This window comes from Mastacembelus armatus, chromosome 9 (assembly GCF_900324485.2).
Source record: "Mastacembelus armatus chromosome 9, fMasArm1.2, whole genome shotgun sequence".
Taxonomy (NCBI): Eukaryota; Metazoa; Chordata; class Actinopteri; order Synbranchiformes; family Mastacembelidae; genus Mastacembelus; species Mastacembelus armatus.
Window position 1 is genome coordinate 11,930,523 of NC_046641.1, and position 19,869 is coordinate 11,950,391.

General features: G+C 40.1%; 2 protein-coding genes across 3 annotated transcripts in view; both read right to left on the bottom strand.

Moving 5' to 3' along the window:
- The window catches only part of pip5k1bb (phosphatidylinositol-4-phosphate 5-kinase, type I, beta b), a 31,928-nt gene extending 20,870 nt beyond the window's left edge, over window positions 1-11,058 (bottom strand). Inside the window, exons 1-7 of one of the 2 annotated variants that reach the window (XM_026320764.1) lie at window positions 10,965-11,058; window positions 10,077-10,132; window positions 9,912-9,989; window positions 9,608-9,838; window positions 9,125-9,154; window positions 8,974-9,039; window positions 6,187-6,306 (exon numbers count right to left, since the gene is read on the bottom strand). The gene's annotated coding sequence lies outside the window, so the exon portion shown is untranslated. Of the gene's footprint in view, window positions 1-6,015; window positions 6,307-8,973; window positions 9,040-9,124; window positions 9,155-9,607; window positions 9,839-9,911; window positions 9,990-10,076; window positions 10,133-10,964 lie in introns of those variants that run through there. The other variant, XM_026320763.2, reaches the window with a different exon arrangement.
- On the bottom strand, window positions 8,980-14,906 carry LOC113138560 (uncharacterized). The gene is made up of 9 exons (XM_026321098.1): window positions 14,772-14,906; window positions 14,034-14,066; window positions 13,869-13,946; window positions 13,565-13,795; window positions 12,978-13,007; window positions 12,812-12,889; window positions 12,454-12,544; window positions 10,965-11,112; window positions 8,980-9,039 (listed from the first exon to the last, which is right to left on the bottom strand). Exons 2-9 carry the CDS (start codon window positions 14,038-14,040, stop codon window positions 8,980-8,982), a joined length of 723 nt encoding a protein of 240 aa, XP_026176883.1. The 5' UTR covers window positions 14,041-14,066; window positions 14,772-14,906.
- Between the last annotated feature and the right edge of the window lie 4,963 nt (window positions 14,907-19,869).

A 19,869-nucleotide genomic window follows, 5' to 3' on the forward strand; every position in this document is an offset into this window, starting at 1 on the left:
ACGCACACGTTCCTACAGCAGATGAAGCTGTAAAACACCTGTTATTTTGGACTGTTTTTAGTGGATTCCATATTTCGCTGTATCCTCCGGAGGTGTGTTTGTTTTTATCAACCCTCTGAGGGACAAGCTGTGTGGCAGCTTCAGAGTAGTGTCTGCCTGTGTACACCAGGCACTATGCAGCACTGCAGAGCTTGCAAACAAATGTGTTTGTGTATGTGTGTCTGAAGGCTATATGACTAAACAGGACTAAAGATTTGTAGCCACACTAGCGCCCAATGTTGGATTGTCTGAGTAAAGGGATGTGCAAACATTGCATAACATTCATGTGCAAAATTAGTATCTATGCTAATATTACTGCAATAATGTATTGCATTATAACATTTATGGTAGCATGCCAGAGTGCTTTTGGCATTGAACTCAGAGTACAGGAAACTCAGGAAAAACAAGACTTTTATTGTGTCTTGTGACAAATGTTGGATGAGTAGAAATCTGCTGTGTGAACTAAAGTCTATCCTCTGGGGCCTATGAATACTCGTACAACATTTCAACAAAATCAATCTGGTAGGTGTCAAGATATTTCACTCTAGACCAAAGTGCTGGACTAACAGAGCTAGAATAGTTTAGGAAATACAGTGTGATGCATGGGAGCTCTCCGCATTGAAAACAGCTACTATACATCACGAAGTCCACTACAGATTGTACAATATGTAGCAGCATAACATCAACCTAAATTTAAAAACCCAGTTTAGTGGGGTCACAGTATGTTTAGTAAGCATGTATTCTAACTTGTTATGTTGCATATGAGGATGATATTTGAGACAAACAACTGCTGGGGGTAAGGGTGACAACACCTACAGAGCGCTTTGACCTTTCAGATTTAATGTGACCAGAAAAAAAACGAGCTAGACAGAGAGAGGGAATAAAAAGACAGAGGAAGAGAGTGAGAAATAGAGATAGAGAACAAATGGTGTGATCTTTTTAAATATTTAGTTGAGTGCTTCCCTTATGGTTTCCTCAATAACAATTAAACCACATGTCAACTTTTATTCTAGGAATTTGAACTGTATGCTAGAAAAGAAAAAAAAAAGCAGTATATAATCAAAAGTTATTCTGAAACAGAATTGTATTTTGTTTTGTAAGACACATGCATACAAGAAACCCAGGGAGTGAACTCTGCCTGTGTATTTGTAATTCAGAGAGTGTCTTATCGTAGTTCCCCTCTGCATGAGGAGTCGTGAGGAGGAGGTCACCCTCTGTGTTCAGAGAGTCACATGATTCAGCTGAGAGGATGGAGGGGTGGGAGAAATGGAGATGAGTATATTAAGAGACTCAGGGACTGCCCTAATGGAGCAATACACTATAGCATAACACTCTGATACAAGGACTTACCAGAAGAGCCTTATGATATTCACCTTTAAGATCTACAACTTAGCATAAGCTAAATGAAAACATGACACTAAAGAATGAGATAAACTTGCCCATCCCATCCCAGCCAAGCCCAGCTTACTTTTCCTCAGCCCTGCCCTGGTGTTCAATGTTGACATTCAGGTTTACTGCCTATGCGTATCACTGTGGACATAATTTTTTTTTTTAGAAGGGATCAATCAGGAGGATAAGAGTGGCAGAAGGCTGTCCTGCCTTTATTGATCCCTGGTCACAGGATACTAAAGAAAAACACAACGAAACACTGGTTCACTTCTTTACAGTTTTTCTCCCTGGCTTCAGTTCAGTTGTTTTAAACAATAATGATATTCTTCACATTATTGACAATTATCAACAGTATTTGTTCCTTTAGAACAAGACTCACTGGTCACATCATCACATGTACATTAGTTCATGAAATATGTCCTCAGCTGTTATGAATTCAACATGTATAAGATACATTCACTTCACATCTCAGCAGAAGCACGCAGGAAATGGATTGGTCACACCAGACAATTCATGCTTGCCGCACTGCCAGGGAGGATGGAAGGTGGATGGAAATCTCTGGCCAAACACGCAGAAGCGACATGCTGCTCTGTGACTTTATTCTAATTTTGTGTTGCTATACCACACACACTGTGCGATATTTTGTTTCCCTAGTACACATTTTGCTTGAACAATTCAATCCATTCACTATACTAATGTTGCCCCCCCCCATTTTTACAGTAAGACTCAACTCTTCCATGTTGAATTTGCAGATTAATAAAACTTTTCCACACATTTCTGCACATGTAAGTGCTGCAATGTCCCACTGACAAAACTGCTGAACGTTTTGAGAACCTTGACTTACACACACCTTGAATAAGGTAATATTTCATTTTGGCAGCGTTACCATATTCATTGGTGTAAGGATATCCTTTCTGAAACATGAACTAAAGGTTTTGGGTGATATCCTTTGCAGATGAACCATGATGTTGTGCTGTATGTGCACTGTTGTGGCGAATGAAGCTTTAGAGAAGGATGATGATGTTTCAAGAAATGAGCCAAAGCTATTGAGAATAACTGCATAGATTTTCTCCAAGCTGTTTGTTATACGGATCCCTATATGTCTTGTCTTCTGAAAATCATTTTGTCCTATCGAACTATAGCACCCTAGGGTCCCCTGAGTGGGCCTCCGCAAACTTTGTGATTACCAGGGCAGGAAAGTGGGAGGGAGTGTGGGGGACTCTGTAGAGCCAAAACAACAACAAGCAACAACAACAACAAACACCACAACCTGTGAATAATCTGAATTCCTGCGAGGCTGCCAGCCTATTACTCTGCCAGCAGCTTTCAACCCCAACCAATCGTTACACAGAGAAGAACCATTATGAGCCAGTCAACCCTGCAGGCCTCCATTGGGAAAAATGTTTTTGTTTTGTTTTTATTTATTTATTTATCATCTCAAAAGGTGGTGCTGCTACTATGAGGGCCAAGGCGGGGAACTGCCCGTTGGAGGTCATTAAGATCAAAACGATAAGGCTGGGAACATTCTACATCCAGATTCAAACAAAATAAGCAAAGGGCGTTTAAACAGAAGTTGACACTGGCATTTGTTGGCAGGTGTACATAATGTGCTGTGAATATGGATTGTTGTGTCTTCACTCTTAAAGGGGCACTCAAAGTCTCCGCCACAGAGGCTGAAATATCCCAGCTCTTTGTCACTAGAATGACTGAAACTCCAAAAACAATCCTGTGATGCAAGTCAATAGCATCTTTTAATTAAATTGCATTTACATCATGTTCGATCTATAATCAAGACCCCGTAGCACTTATAACTCTGAAACATATAAAGAAATCGAATAAACGCAGGATAAAGAAAGTGGCTTTGAGATAAGGAGACGATTTCCTGTTTGTTTCATCGTAAAAACAATATTACAATAGGGAGGAGCTTTCATTTCCTATACTTTACAGTATATCATAGAATGAATACTGACAAAAAAAACAACAGTTAATTATAAAATCCAGGCTACGTGGTGACTGTCAGTAGTAGCATGTGGTATGTGCTGACATTGGCATAGACCTGTCCGTGAATGAGCACAATAAAGAGATAACAGAGCTGACAGAGAGCAGCCCACGTTTAGGTAAAGCAGCCCAACAGGAACCTCACCAGATCCAAACATGTACTGTATGTGTGTTGGTAATCTGTTTAAAATGTTTGGAGGTTCGGTGCATGGACCCAGTCAAATGATCTGCTGAAAGTATTGTCACCTGCTCATATAAAGGACTCGGTGTAACCATAAAAACATTACAAAGCTTCTGGGTTTCATTATCACAACACAGTGAGGAATTTTTACAAAAACATCTTGAATGTAACCAGACCCTTCTTACATCGGGCCCCACCCTCGTGCGTGGACACGAGGCACGTTGGTCAATCAGGCCATTATTAGGAGGAATGAGAGAGGGGGGGAAGAGAGAGAGAGAGAGAGAGCTGAGAATCATTCTTGAGGGCACTGACTTATGTAACTGTCTTAATGAGCCTGATATGCCTGTTACTTTGGTCCCATCACTGCTGAGATCTCATGCCACCATACGAGCACAGTACACAGAGTGCTCTTTGACCTAAAAATCATAAGACTGCACTAAAAACCCCACAGTTGCTGACTGTTCTGCTACCTCTTCACAGGAGTCTCGTACTGCAGGAGAAAGATTAAACACTAATTTAAGAAAGAATCTGACTCCCCATAGTAAAAGCTCAATAAGAAAAAAAAAAAAGAGCCATTGAGCGTCACAAAACAAATATATTTTGGCTCTACAGTGCTGCGGCACTTCTGCCGCTACTCAGACGGAAAATATTACATAATGTGCAGATGCTGCTCAATCTGACAAGCTACATATCAGTGCAAGGACAGCAGGCAGCATAACATTGCAGCTCAGGTGTTATTTCCAAAGAGAGAGCAGATTTGCATGAACCATTTCCTTTTCAAATATCCTCTGTGATAAGCCAACCAACCTGGCCCATGATGGACCTATTCCAGTGCCTCCCATGTAAATCAGAAAGAAACAGGAAGTCCATAACGGAAACCACAAGGTCACATTCCTGTGTACCACCTTGTCCTTGTCCAGAAATCAGTCAGATTTGCATAATTATTCATCTCCTCCAAGGGAAGGCACATCACACTTTGATCCAGATTAGTGACAGAGCCCGTAATATTTCAAGGAACAATCTCAAGATATTTTAATTATGTTGCTTTATCAGCCACTTTGCAATGCAGAGGCACAAGGCTATAACATGAGATGGGTCACATCAGATCCTAGATAAAGCAGACACAATTCACCTTTGAGTCGGCTTAACCACCAATAACCTCTGTAACCAAATGAGAAACTAAACTGATGAAACAGCTAACACAGCACAGTGCTGTCAGAAAACTCCTCTACTGCATGAACTCAAAATAACACATGATGACAAAGCAATTCCCTCATACACACACACACACACACACAACATAACTTTGTCTATTGAAAGGAAATATTTCGATATCATGTCACAGAGTGTAACAACAAGCCCACAGGCTGAACTGAGGCTGAATGATAACCATCGTGTTCAGCTCATTCACTGGGCAGCTCTCGGTCTGCCAGCACAGCATGAAAGACAGTCGGTTATCTCTTCATCTCATTGGAGCTGTTTTACAGTCACAGCCCAGTGGATCCTCTGGCTGTGGGGGGGATAACCAGAGACAGAAGAGACTGGCTGCCAACCACCAGGAGGAGAAATGTAGCACCTCACTGTAAAGAGCAGCAGTGGCTGATGTGATAGACACTGAGGCTCATCCAGTAAATCACAGTCCAGTCCAGATTGTAATAATGTCCACAGATAATAAAATGGCCTATGGCACATATTTTGCCAAATAGGTGTATACAGCTGTAGGAGCTGCACACATGCACTAAGGCTGCTAAGTCCTACAAAATGTTCAAAAGAGTCAACCAGGTGCAATAACAGTAACATGAACATAACATTTACATTGTTCTACTCTCACCAACACCAGGAGGCTAAGTTTCGATTATAAGTGTTATAAACCAGTGACCTACAGGGCAGACTTCCAGTTTCAGACACATTAAGGAAAAAAAAAATCTTTATTAATTAGAAAACAACAGCAAAAAGCAAACAGAAAGTGTCCAGCTGCTTTGGGGTAAGATGGTTGCACAACAAGCTTTTTCTCAACAATAACAGTAACAGCAAATGAATTTAGAGTTTAAGGATGAAATTCAAACCAGCCACTCCATATAATCCCACACGTTCATTTATTACATAAATTAAGGCAAAAAAAAAAAAATCTCATGCCCCTAAAATCTTGACCTTCAGTCTTTTATCCCAAAACACAACCATACTCTGCTCTGTTTGATTAACTCAGCTGCTATGACGAATCCAGGTAGATGAGCTTTTTTAATCGGACCTAAGACCGAACAGCTGGTTGTCTTGAATCAGTGTAAGTGCGCACCTACAGCATTTCACCTGTCGCGACACCTGAGAAGGGGACACTTTGGAAATGTGCGTGTAAGGAAATCTTTTAATGCGTAAATCTTTTCATGTGATGCATCAAACAGTGATCTTACCAACCGAGCGTCTTCTTTCCCGAGCTGTCGTACAGAAACCTTATTTCCCACAGTGTCTGCTGCAGTCCTCACAGAAAGCCTTCTCTTAAACGGATCATCCCCGACCGACAAATACACGCGGTTAAGTGCACTATGCGCAGTATTTACTTCCACCACAGACCGACCTCTTACCTTATACTAAAGAGTCACTCGTTTGCTGGAGCTCAGTGCGTCTGTGTCCTGCCCTGCCTCTTCACAGACAGCCATGCCTCTCATTGCCCACTGGATGCAGAAATAAGCGAACAATGCCCTCTGCAGGCCGATATATGCAAACCAAGAGGTCACAGTTAGTGATCAACAACACAGATTTATCTCTTTTCATTACGTAAGTATTAGTTCATATCAAGCATTAGTAATATCAATATATTCTATTTCAACTGTATAGTTCCTAATATAAGACTGTGACATAATATACAGCAATTTGTGGTGGAGATTGTACAACTCTCTCTCTCTCTCTCTCTCTCTCTCTCTCTGTCTCTCTCTCTCTCTCTCTCTCTCTCTCTCTCTCTCTATATATATATAGGTTTTTTTTTGTTTTTTTTTTTAATTGTGTGTCAACACTTTACAAGAAGCATAAAAACAAGTAAAAAGCAACACAGTACACAACAAAGCTTAAAACATCGGGTTAATAATGTAATAATGTAATGTAATTATATATAATAACCACTGGAGTGTGGTCAAGGCCAGAAATCACAAAATTGCTAATATAAAATTAAAGGTAATCGCTTACACAAGCAAAAGACAGCTATTTCAAGATAGGCTCATCAGGGCTGGGGTAGAGAAAAGCCATAGGTAATAGTAGGTAATAGATGACTATTGCTTTTGACCCTTTTTATGTCCAGAGACAGGACATCACACAGGACAGGACCATGGTCAACATGTGGAATAGACAATAGATCAGCAGAGGAAGAACTGGGGAGAGAGATGGGGTGTAGGGGAGGTCGTTTAGGTTATATAGTACAATAATCAATAACAATAACTGTTGTGACGCAGCCACAACATTTGCTGATGAGCAAATAATGGACATCCACTCAACAACTTCAGTTTAGCGAAGTTTATTTGTTTTCATACACATTTTCACTTTGACCAGCTTCTAAATAAATATGCATAACAAGAAAAAATAGCCATTTGCCTTGGATCATATCCTCATAAATAACAACACATACAGCCAAAACTCCAAAACGCAAAAATGATTTGGGGGGGTATGTAGGTATGTAGTTTTTTAAGAAAACTGAACAATAATGTTCAATAACCATAGTGAAACACTGTTGCAAACGTCCCGCTGAAAACGTCATTTGAACAATCAACAAGAATGTTTTTGTATCCAAATTAAAATGTAAGGGGAACGCTCATATAACCATAACAACAACAAAAAATTCTAGATTTTTACTGTATATGGCATAACTGGATGTCACTAACTATGTGTTTTTCTCTCCTGTAGTTTGTGCATCTGTACCACCTGCAAGTATCCCCGGTGCTGCAGCTGTTTATTGCTGATGTGCACTCTGTGAATAATCTAATCGCAGCTTTTAGTGTCAGGTTTAGACAAGTAAGGTTTGATTTTGGTAATGTTACAAACCTGAAGGAGGACTGTATTTGCAACAGATTTAATGTGACACTCTAGAAAAAGTTATTTGTCAAAGATTACACCCAGGTTATTAATGGTTAACGTAGACTACCGTTCAAAAGTTTGGGGTCACTTAGAAATTTCCTGATTTTTGAAAGAAAAACAGTTTTTTTTCAATGAAGATAACTTTAAACTAATAAGAAATACACCCTGTACAGTGTTAATGTGGCAAATGACTATTCTAGCTGCAAATGTCTGGTTTTTGGTGCAATATCTACATAGGTGTATAGAGGCCCATTTCCAGCAACTATCACTCCAGTGTTCTAATGGTACAATGTATTTGCTCATTGTTTCAGAAGGCTAATGGATGATTAGAAAACCCTTGTGCAATCATGTTAGCACAGCTGAAAAGAGTTTAGCTGGTTAGAGAAGCAATAAAACTGACCTTCCTTTGAGCAGGTTGAGTATCTGGAGCATCACATTTGTGGGGTCGATAAAACGCTCAAAATGGTCAGAAAAAGACAACTTTCAGGTGAAACCCGACAGTCTATTCTTGTTCTTAGAAATGAAGGCTATTCCATGCGAGAAATTGCCAAGAAACTGAAGATTTCCTACAACGATGTGTACTACTCCCTTCAGAGAACAGCACAAACAGGCTCTAACCAGAGTAGAAAGAGAAATGGGAGGCCCCGCTGCACAACTGAGCAAGAAGATAAGTACATTAGAGTCTCTAGCTTGAGAAATAGACCCCTCACTGGCAGCTTCATTAAATAGTACCCGCAAAATGCCAGTGTCAACATCTACAGTGAAGAGGCGACTCTGGGATGTTGGCCTTCAGGGCAGAGTGGCAAAGAAAAAGCCATATCTGAGACTGGCCAGTAAAGGAAAAAGATTAATATGGGCAAAAGAACACAGACATTGGACAGAGGAAGATTGAAAAAAAGTGTTATGGACGGACGAATCGAAGTTTGAGGTGTTTGGAATACACAGAAGAACATTTGCGAGACGCAGAACAACTGAAAATATGCTGGAAGAGTGCCTGATGCCATCTGTCAATCAAGTTTGAAGTGTTTAAAGTTTGTGCACTTCTGAGGTTTGCATTTGCATTTCAAGTGTTTTGCTAGTTTGGCCTAAGCAATGTAGAGTTTTGCAAAAACATTCAAAAATAAAATAATTCATCCATCCATCATCGATATGGATCTGCTGTATCCTATCCCAGCTCTCTTTGGGTGAAAGACAGTGGTACACCCTGGACAGATCAGCAGCAGGCTTAATTCATTTTTTATGTATTTGTTTTGAACAATAAGTTCAGCCTACTACTACTACTAGTACTGCCAGCACTAGTACTATACCTAGTTTCAGGTCCTTTTGCATATTGGCGGTGTTGACTGGTATGTTGACTGGTGATGGTGTGGTAGCTGGAGGAAAAAAGAAAAACTGTCAACTGTCAATCAAAACAGGAAGCAGCATGATGTAATGTGTGTATCTGTAAGGAAGGCTTACCACTGATAAAGGCACAAGCACTGGTTTGGTCTAGTTGAGAAAACAAAAGAAGTGTCAAAAAATGGTACCGCAGATTTTTACACATAAAAAAAAATTAAATAGGAAGTGAAAAAGAAAAGATGCTGAGTCTAAAATTCAACTTCATCAGTCTAAACAGTTCAGTCAGTTTACTGAGCCAATTGAATTGAAACATTTCACTGAAAATAAATTTAAATCCAAGCTCTAACTTGGTATCAAAGGGAATAATACAGTGGGAAGTAGCAGCGGCAACAAAGTCAGCTTGAAGTCTTGGCTGCATTTCAGTCAGTAAAACATGGCAGGTGAACAAAACCCTGGAGTTACATGACATTAACGTCTATTAGAGCAGACAGTTACACTAATGTGCACGAAAACACAGTCTGTAGAATCACAGACTGTAGAATCTGATGTCTGACTGCTTAAAAACAATAACAACAGTATGTAAAGAGCCTAAGAAAAAGGTACCTGTACATTTTGTAGTTTCAATATAGCTGTCCCCTTCAAAGTCACAGCTGTCACTTGTGTCAGTGGAAACAAATGCTCGACCATCATATTGACAGACAGAGTTGAGAGGTGGAGGGCCTGTGCACTTTATGATTGGATCGTCAATAGAGACAGATTTGTCATTACAAAAAACTTTCTTCACATCAGTGACACACCCTGGAGCTTTGCAGAAAAACACCTTGAGGCCTTCACCTGAAAGACACAGTACTTCAATGAAATGACTCACATTAACTTTATTTTGAAATCATGACGACAGTGTACAAACCTGAAGACATTCTCTGACCAGGAGTGACTGAAGAACACAGACTGAGTGCTAGAGCAAACACCAACAACCAGGTAACGTCTGTCAAAACAAAAATACAGACATAAGTGAAGGCTCTGATGGCTGTTGTCAAACAGTTTGAACTTGGTGAATGTGTGGAAAACCTACTGTTCATACTGGAGATCAGTGCTGATGGTTGTCCTGTTTTCATTCAGTCTCTTTTTCTGTTGGAGACAGTTTCCTGTCAGTAACTTCACATTACAGAGTTACTAAATATTCTCTTCTCTGTCACCTCAACACAACTGAGAAAGAACCTTTGTTTTTTTAAGCTTCCTTAATATTTCATATATAGATCTTCACAGCTCATCAATTAATATTTCTTAACATTTATTATAGTTTTTATTTACACATCATATCACTTCTTCCTCAGCTCCTGCACTTATGCCATTTTCAGTTGATTTCTCTTTTCTCTCTTATGTTGATCTAGTCTAACTGGTCACAAGATCCTGTAACTTTAAAGTCTGAAACTTGTCATCCTTCCTGCCCAAACCACAGCCACTCACTTGAGTTCAGTAATGCAATTAATCACTGTCAGTATGTCGGGCTGGTGTAAAATTATTTTTTATTGCATCACTTAGGTGGTTGGTCCTATTTAATGTTACAGGTCAAAATAAGTGGAAGATGTTTTGCATGTTCTAAAAGCCTATGTGTGGTAATACAGTATGTTAGATAGGCTCTATGTCAAATCTAAATTACAACATACTTTCATTTTGTCTTTCAAACCGTGGACATCACAGGAGGCTGAAAGATCACTATAAGCTGTACTTTATCTGATGTGGTCCATAGTGTTGTGCACCATGTCAACAGAAACACCGTCTCACTCATCGTTTTGCTGTGTCAAAAGTTGACTTCTCCTTTAGTCGCTGCAGACTGATTCAACTGATATCTGACCGATGGCGTTACCACAAAATCCGTGTTTGGTTTATTAACGCTACATTCCGCCAACCACAGCAAATTAACTTTAATATCAATCAGTTTATCAAACACGAGACTTACATCTGCAGACAGAGCCTGACGGACACGGTTAACCGAGTCAGGGGTCGTCTCTCGAGATCCTTTCAGCTGCTGCGGATCCGTCGACTTTTTCAGGAAGTTACTGAGTTCTTTATTAAGTGATGCGCTTTGGCGAGTGCCAGATTTGACGCTGAAGTGAAGCGTGCGAGCAAGGTGTGGCTCACCCGGTACAGTTGTCTTACAGTCCCTTTTATTAGACTGAGCCCGAAAGAAGGCCCGAGTGGGGACATTTGCGATGAGCTACAGTAATGATATTCATAATGCACATGCTGAGTTTGGCCCTCATCCTTCCTGGAGGAAATGCAGCCACAAGACATCATTCCTTCTGCAAAAAAATTGTTTTCAAGATAAAAAAAAGTATTTTTTTTTTCAGATTAGATTTTTGTCGTCGAGTCGAAACTGTTTGTGTGAAGTCATCTGAATTTAATCAGTGTTTGCTTAGATTCTGACGACTGCGTAAAGCTGGGATAGCAAGTTTTATCATGGCTGTCAGTGCCCGCTATCACAACATCAATGTAAACTTAAGGTTTATCCTAACATGACATAATTATAGTTTTATTGATCAATAACCCCTTTTAATAGTCAGGTACGTCTGCTTTTTATGCAATTCAATAACTTTATAAAAACAGACTGGGCCACAGTGTAGCCTGCATTTGATATATTCTGTTTTTCCTCTTTTGGGAAGATACTCCTGTTCCTCTGCTGATTTTAGCAGCAAACCCAGTGAAAGATGAAAGCAGGACAGTGAGGTCTGTGGAAAGGATGTTGACTTTTGCCACACAAACCTTTATCGAATTATACATATCGAGATAGTTAGTAGAAAGATAGTTAATATAATATTTTAAATGTGCCAAATTAAAGATGTATTTCATTGGAATTATTACTAGTTAAAATTCAATTAGAGATATCTGTAATTTGAATTTTAGTTATATGCTTCCACGGCATTAGCATTAGCACCTTTCACTTTGATATGCACATTTCAAGGCAGAAGTAAAACGTTGTGTACTTAAACTGTCCAATCTTTGTTCCAGATAAGAGAGTGGTATATAAAATACAGCAATTTGAGGTGGAGGTTGTAACAAAATGTTTTACTTATTTTCATTAAAAGAGACATTTATTTAAAGTGTTTGAGCGCATGTACAACAAGCATAAAAAAGTATAAAATATAAAGTAAAAAGTTCAGTGAGAAGGATGACTGCCATTCTCCAACCTGCTCCGATCAGTTTGAGTACCTTTAAAAATGGAAAAAGTCATCTCAGAATGATTTTATTTACATCTACATAATACTACACAGGATGATGCTTATTTACTGCTCACTGACTGTCAGCTTCTGGAGAGACTTGGATAATTGTTAGAGATTCAGTGTCAGCACTGAAAATTTATATTCAGCATGAGCACATGTTGGTAACATAATATCACACCAGTTATACATATATAAAAAAACTTGTAAATAATACTATATTTCTGTTACCTTGCTGGAGGATGATCTTGCCCTTTTCTCTGACAGAAATATACGACCACTAGTACGACTACTACCAGTACTGCCAGTACTAGTACTATACCTGTGGAACCAAGAGATGGCTCTTTGAGATTACTGCATCAATACACAATAAATACAACACATAATAAATGTTGATTTCACTGGATTGTCTGTATTTGCAAGACAAATATATCAGGCCTGAGCAAAGCAAGAAGACAAAAGACTGAAAAAACGTTTTCTACAGGAAGGTATGTGGTTTCCAAAGGCAGAAGAGATACCACTTGCTGTTGAGTTACTCATCTAGAAGCAAAAGAGACATAGTGTACGCAGAAAACTGTTCAGAACCCACCAGTAACTAGATGATGACGGTCTTGACGTTTCTGTTCCTTTTGCATATTGACAGTGTTGACTGGTGATGGTGTGGTAACTGGAGGAAAGAGGAAAAACTCCAGTCAACTGTCAATCAAAGCTACAAGCAGCATGATGTAATGTGTGTATCTGTAAGAAAGGCTTACCACTGATAGAGGCACAAGCACTGGTTTGGTCTAGTTGAGAAAACAAAGAAGCGTCAAAAAATGGTACTGCAGATTTTTGCACATAATTTTCTTTTTAACTAAATAGGAAGTGATTATTTTAAAAAAGAAAAGATGCTGAGTCTAAAATTTAACTTCATCAGTCTAAACAGTTCAGTCAGTTTACTGAGCCAATTGAATTGAAACATTTCACTGAGAATAAATTTAAACCTAAAATCTAACTTGGTATCAAAGGGAATAATAATACAGTTTGTTTGAATTCAATGCAAAGTGACAGATCAACTACAGTGTGTTGAGTTTTAGCACTAACTGAGCCCCCATAGAAGCAGCGGCAACAAAGTCAGCTTGAAGTCTTGGCTGCATTTCAGTCAGTAAAACATGGCAGGTGAACAAAACCCTGGAGTTACATGACATTAACGTCTATTAGAGCAGACAGTTACACTAATGTGCACGAAAACACAGTCTGTAGAATCACAGACTGTAGAATCACAGACTGTAGAATCTGATGTCTGACTGTTTAAAAACAATAACAACAGTATGTAAAGAGCCTAAGAAAAAAAATACCCTACCTGTACATTTTGTAGTTTCAATATAGCTGTCCCCTTCAAAGTCACAGCTGTCACTTGTGTCAGTGGAAACAAATGCTCGACCATCATATTGACAGACAGAGTTGAGAGGTGGAGGGCCTGTGCACTTTATGATTGGATCGCCAATAGAGACAGATTTGTCATTACAAAAAACTTTCTTCACATCAGTGACACACCCTGGAGCTTTGCAGAAAAACACCTTGAGGCCTTCACCTGAAAGACACAGTACTTCAATGAAATGACTCACATTAACTTTATTTTGAAATCATGACGACAGTGTACAAACCTGAAGACATTCTCTGACCAGGAGTGACTGAAGAACACAGACTGAGTGCTAGAGCAAACACCAACAACCAGGTAACGTCTGTCAAAACAAAAATACAGACATAAGTGAAGGCTCTGATGGCTGTTGTCAAACAGTTTGAACTTGGTGAATGTGTGTAAAACCTACTGTTCATACTGGAGATCAGTGCTGATGGTTGTCCTGCGGACAATGTGGAGGAAAAGGGACAGGTTGAGACAATGGAGGCTTACAGAGATTAAAAGATACAAACTGTTTCTCCCCTCACTCATCGCGGACAATGTTTAGTCTACCCAATGTGTTTACACCCATCATCATCGTGGGTGTTTATGGTCCTCCCTCTTCCAGCCGGAAGTCAGCAACACGCGAGTGTATTTGTTGCTATTTCTGACAATCATGTCACTTGGACGCTACACTTCCCACATTCACACAGTATGCAAGCTGTCCCACCAGACACCTGCTAGGCCTGAACTGTAGACCTGTTATATACAGCTCCTCTCCTCTCCCCCCACTCAGCAGGTCAGATCGCAACCTGGTTCACCTCAGCCCCCTTTATGTCCCTTTGGTGAAGAACCAGCCTGTAGCCGCACAGATTGTGAGGAGATGGACGAATGAATGAGCAGCTCAAACCGGCTGTGCGCTGCGAGTAATGGCGTAATCAGTTTGTCAGTCGCTTTCGCTTCAACTGAGCTGAGTAAACACACCCAGCGTGTAGCTGCTGCGATGCGGCGCTGCACAAAGTAAAGGTACAGCCAACAGAAAGACCAGATGTCTATCGACGAGCGTTTTAAGTACCAGTCTAATAGAAGACAAGAAAGTGAAATGTAGAAAAATAAAAATCAAATTGAAAAGTTAGAAAGCTGCACACGAGTTGAGGCATGTACTCACATGGGAACTGGGTCACAAACTTTGCAGGTTGAGTTTGAGGAGTCAGTGATGTAATAACAGTAACAGCCTGTCTGATAAACTTTGGTTAAGGCTACCTAGAAAAAACTCGACATGCCCTTTACCTGCGGCGGATCTCTTACGGTAGTGAAGTTTAGTGATAGATGCGGCAGTAACGCGCAAAGGGGCCGGGGCGTGACTCTTATGTTATGCCCAGTCTGCTGATTCATCCGCCGTGTGATCGTCTAAGGCAGGGGTGTCAAACTCAAATTCACAGTGGGCCAAAATTAAAAACAGGGACGAAGTCGCGGGCCAAACTCAATATTTATTGAAAAATTGACCGCAATTGTGCATGTTTTTCCTTCTCTCCAGATATGTAATGTTGAACATTTTCATATGGAAACAAACTTTAGTTTTGCATAAACATTGAATCTGGAACAAGCAAAGCTTAATATTATAAACACATGAGGAATTAAATTTGAAATAAAACTTCGTTTCTTATGTCTCTATCTGTAGCCTTTCGAGTTCCTTTTTAATAATGTAAATCTTTTTTCACAGGCCAACAACAAAACAACCAAAAATAATAATTTCCTTCAATGAAAATGCAATCTTTCATCTATTAACAGTCCTTGCCTTGGAGTAGAAAAAGTGCATAAAGACAACATTAATTCAAGCTCAATTTGCTACACTCTGATTTACTCTGATGCACATTGGCTCAAGCCAGATACCTGACATCTCTTCTTAGATGCGAGTGCATCAATGTCTGCGGTTAGGCTTTGATCTGAGGAAATCCTCAGGACTGAGTGAAGGTGTTCATCAGTGAGACGACTCCTGAGTGGTGTTTTGTTCATCTTCATCAAATAGAACAGTTTCTCACATAGATACAGTGGGTACGGAAAGTATTCAGACCCCTTTAAATTTTTCACTCTTTGTGTCATTGCAGCCATTTGGCGAAATCAAAAAAGTTCATTTTATTTCTCATTAATGTACACTCAGCACCCCATCTTGACAGAAAAAACCAGAAATGTAGAAATTTTTGCAAATTTATTAAAAAAGAAAAACTGACATATCACATGGTCATAAGTATTCAGACCCTTTGCAGTGACACTCATATTTAACTCACATGCTGTCCATTTCTTCTGATCCTCCTTGAGATGGTTCTGCTCCTTCATTGGAGTCCAGCTGTGTTTAATTAAACTGATTGGACTTGATTAGGAAAGGCACACACCTGTCTATATAAGACCTTACAGCTCACAGTGCATGTCAGAGCAAATGAGAATCATGAGGTCGAAGGAACTGCCCAAGGAGCTCAGAGACAGAATTGTGGCAAGGCACAGATCTGGCCAAGGTTACACAAGAATTTCTGCAGCACTCAAGGTTCCTAAGAGCACAGTGGCCTCCATAATCCTCAAATGGAAAAAGTTTGGGACGACCAGAACTCTTCCTAGACCTGGCCGTCCAGCCAAACTGAGCAATCGTGGGAGAAGCGCCTTGGTGAGAGAGGTAAAGAAGAACCCAAAGATCACTGTGGCTGAGCTCCAGAGATGCAGTAGGGAGATGGGAGAAAGTTCCACAAAGTCAACTATCACTGCAGCCCTCCACCAGTCAGGGCTTTATGGCAGAGTGGCCCGACAGAAGCCTCTCCTCAGTGCAAGACATATGAAAACCTGAATACAGTTTGCCAAAAAACACATGAAGGACTCCCAGACTATGACAAATAAGATTCTCTGGTCTGATGAGACCAAGATTTAACTTTTTGGCGTTAATTCTAAGCGGTATGTGTGGAGAAAACCAGGCACTGCTCATCACCTGCCCAATACAATCCCTACAGTGAAACATGGTGGTGGGAGCATCATGTTGTGGGGGTGTTTTTCAGCTGCAGGGACAGGACGACAGGTTGCAATTGAAGGAAAGATGAATGCGGCCAAGTACAGAGATATCCTGGAAGAAAACCTCTTCCAGAGTGCTCAGGACCTCAGACTGGGCCGAAGGTTCACCTTTCAACAGGACAATGACCCTAAGCACACAGCTAAAATAACAAAGGAGTGGCTTCGGAACAACTCTGTGACCGTTCTTGACTGGCCCAGCCAGAGCCCTGACCTAAACCCAATTGAGCATCTCTGGAGAGACCTGAAAATGGCTGTCCACCAACGTTCACCATCCAACCTGACAGAACTGGAGAGGATCCGCAAGGAAGAATGGCAGAGGATCCCCAAATCCAGGTGTGAAAAACTTGTTGCATCATTCCCAAGAAGACTCATGGCTGTACTAGCTCAAAAGGGTGCTTCTACTCAATACTGAGCACAGGGTCTGAATACTTATGACCATGTGATATTTCAGTTTTTCTTTTTTAATAAATTTGCAAAAATTTCTACATTTCTGGTTTTTTCTGTCAAGATGGGGTGCTGAGTGTACATTAATGAGAAATAAAATGAACTTTTTTGATTTTGGAAAATGGCTGCAATGACACAAAGAGTGAAAAATTTAAAGGGGTCTGAATACTTTCCGTACCCACTGTATGTGCTGCCGAACATAGAGAGCATTTGAGCAGCTTGGGCACGGAGTTGGGGCAGTGTGTCGGGGAGGAAACACGCAAACTGTGCAGCACCCACAGAATCATACTTTGACTTGAGCGTGTCACTACACTGGAGTTCACTACACTGAAGCTGCAGGTTGAGCACATCGACCTCAACCTCTCATTAGTGGATGCTAATGATTGTCAACAGAAAAGGAGCGGGCGCTTGGTGGTCTCGACTAACGCGCCAAAGCACTAACACAGCATTCTGGGATTTGTGGTATTAGCGGTGTATACGCTATATACGCCAAATCTGGCCCGCGGGCCTGAGTTTGACACCTGTGGTCTAAGGTGAATGCGCGTTTATATAGGACCCTCCTGGAGGAAATGCCTTTAAAAAAACAACAACTCTCCATTAATAATGACCTAATGTTCAGTCAGAACAGGCAGCAACTGTTTTTGTTGCTTTGTTGTTTTTGAACTTCATTCAGTCTCTACCATGAAACCCATTGCTATCACCTTCTCCTATACTGCTTATGTGTGGTGTAACAATGTGTTATTAACTAATCTGACATTAGTTAATAACAGGCCTAATTATTATTATTCTCATTTTTAGGGGTGCTGAGATAGTTTAAAATGATCTAAAATCGCCCGTGGCTGCATTGCCTCGTGAAAACATCTTTGACATTTTTACGGCTACACTAATCAGTATAGGCTATATATATATTTATTTTAACAGTGGATCAAATGGATTATGTCAGAGAGTTATCACTTGACTCTGAAGCATTTTACAGTTTTTAAGCTCACTGTTTTTATAGCACAGCACATAATTTACTGAGGTGCAATCACTTGGTGTCGTCAACTTTGTGTCCTGTAGCAGGAAAAGCAGGCCTGTAGCAGGCCTGTCAGTAAGCAACAGACAATGTTAACAACTGGCTGGTGAACATATTGAAACATTTTCCACTAGCAGCTAAAGCAGTAGTCCCACTTTGTGCTTCTCATGTATTATTAACCAACAATATCAGGGTTAAAAACACATAGCACCACTAAACAGCCTATACTGATAAATATACTAAATATAAATATATATATACTTAATAATGTCTCTGTTTCATTTTCTCTCTCTCTTCTATTTAGTTCATCAAAGAAAAAGTAACGACACATAAATATCTGCAGAAAAATTAATTTTATTTTCTCTCCATGATTGTATTTACTTATTTTTAGTTAAAAAGTGACAAAATATGTAATCACAATACAAACATAAATAACACCTGAAAATTAAGAGTCAACAATCAATATGTTTTTGGAGTGTGGGAGGAAACCGGAGTACCCGGAGTAAACCCACGCAAGCACGGAGAGAACATGCAAACTCCACACAGAGTTTGCATGTTCTCATATTCTGGCCTGTTTTCATTCAATAACATTAGCTCTGCCTCTGCAACCTATGAACTTTGAGAAGAATGTATACATCCTCATTAAAAACTTCTTACGGGTTTTAACTTCAACAAACCCTGTAGTTTCTTGATTGGTGCTAGTGTCTAAATTAGAAATAACTTCCCTATCCATGCCAAGTGATTTAGTATATGATTCAAGTGATTCAACTTTTGCGCCACTTTTCATTTTTGGTTTGACAGGAATGTGAAGAGCCTTACTGTTCTTTTTTCCAGTGGTGCCATTTATACTGTCCACTGCGGCAGGTGTTTTATAATTAGTGCTAGCAGTTCTTTCGTCATCACTAGAAGGTGGGAAATCCAACCTGATAGTAATTTTTTTTCTCCCACCTGCAACTTTGTTAGTTGACTGCTCCATTTGGGATTGTTTAGAGTAATGAGAAAACTGTTTCCTGCTAATAAAACTGTGCTGCAGGGCTTTGCTGGGCGTGATTCTTTTTTCAGAATCCACATTAAGCATATTTTTGAGGAGGCTTGAAAAGGCCTGTCTATCCTTAGAACTAGAGCCATCCTTTATTGACTCTGGGCGAGTCTTTAGAATGTCATTAAGACTGGTACACCTGTGAAAAAAACTTCTAAACTTAATGGTGTAGTCATCCTCTGTATGCACGTACTCATCTTCTGTTTTTAGTCTCCAAGAAGAATCTGGGTCCTTGGTAAAAAAGTTCTTGGTCTTGATTGCAGACTCCAGCAGGTCATTTTTTGGCTGACCCTGCATCTGCACAATGAATCTCATGATGTCATATTCAGACTGTGATGGATAGAGGTTCCGGCCCAAGTACATGAAGGCCAAAACGCAGCCAAGAGACCACATGTCTATAGCTTCATTCAGTGGAAGGCCCAGGATGACCTCAGGGGCTCTGTAGCCATAGGGCTGAATTGTGCACCCACACCACAACTCAGAGACTTTGGAAGCCAGTCCAAAATCAATCAGTTTGACCCTGAGAGGGTGTAACTTGTGATCAACCAGCATTATATTGTCTGGTTTGATGTCTGTATGCACCAGACCTATGCTTTTGAGGGCATTTAGAGCCACCAGCATCTGTTGTGTGATTGACTGAATGTCACAGACATGCATTGGCTCAAAGTCTCTCTTTTCCATAAAGGTGAAAAGATCTATGTCAAGCAATTCGAA

Excerpts from the sequence above, each read along its gene's own strand:
- LOC113138560 (XM_026321098.1), bottom strand. Across the intron at positions 13,796-13,868 it reads TGGTCAGAGAATGTCTTCAG|GTGAAGGCCTCAAGGTGTTT; the intron begins GTTTGTACACTG and ends TGTGTCTTTCAG. Across the intron at positions 9,040-10,964 it reads GTCAGGCTCTGTCTGCAGAT|CTACCACACCATCACCAGTC; the intron begins GTAAGTCTCGTG and ends TTTTTCCTCCAG.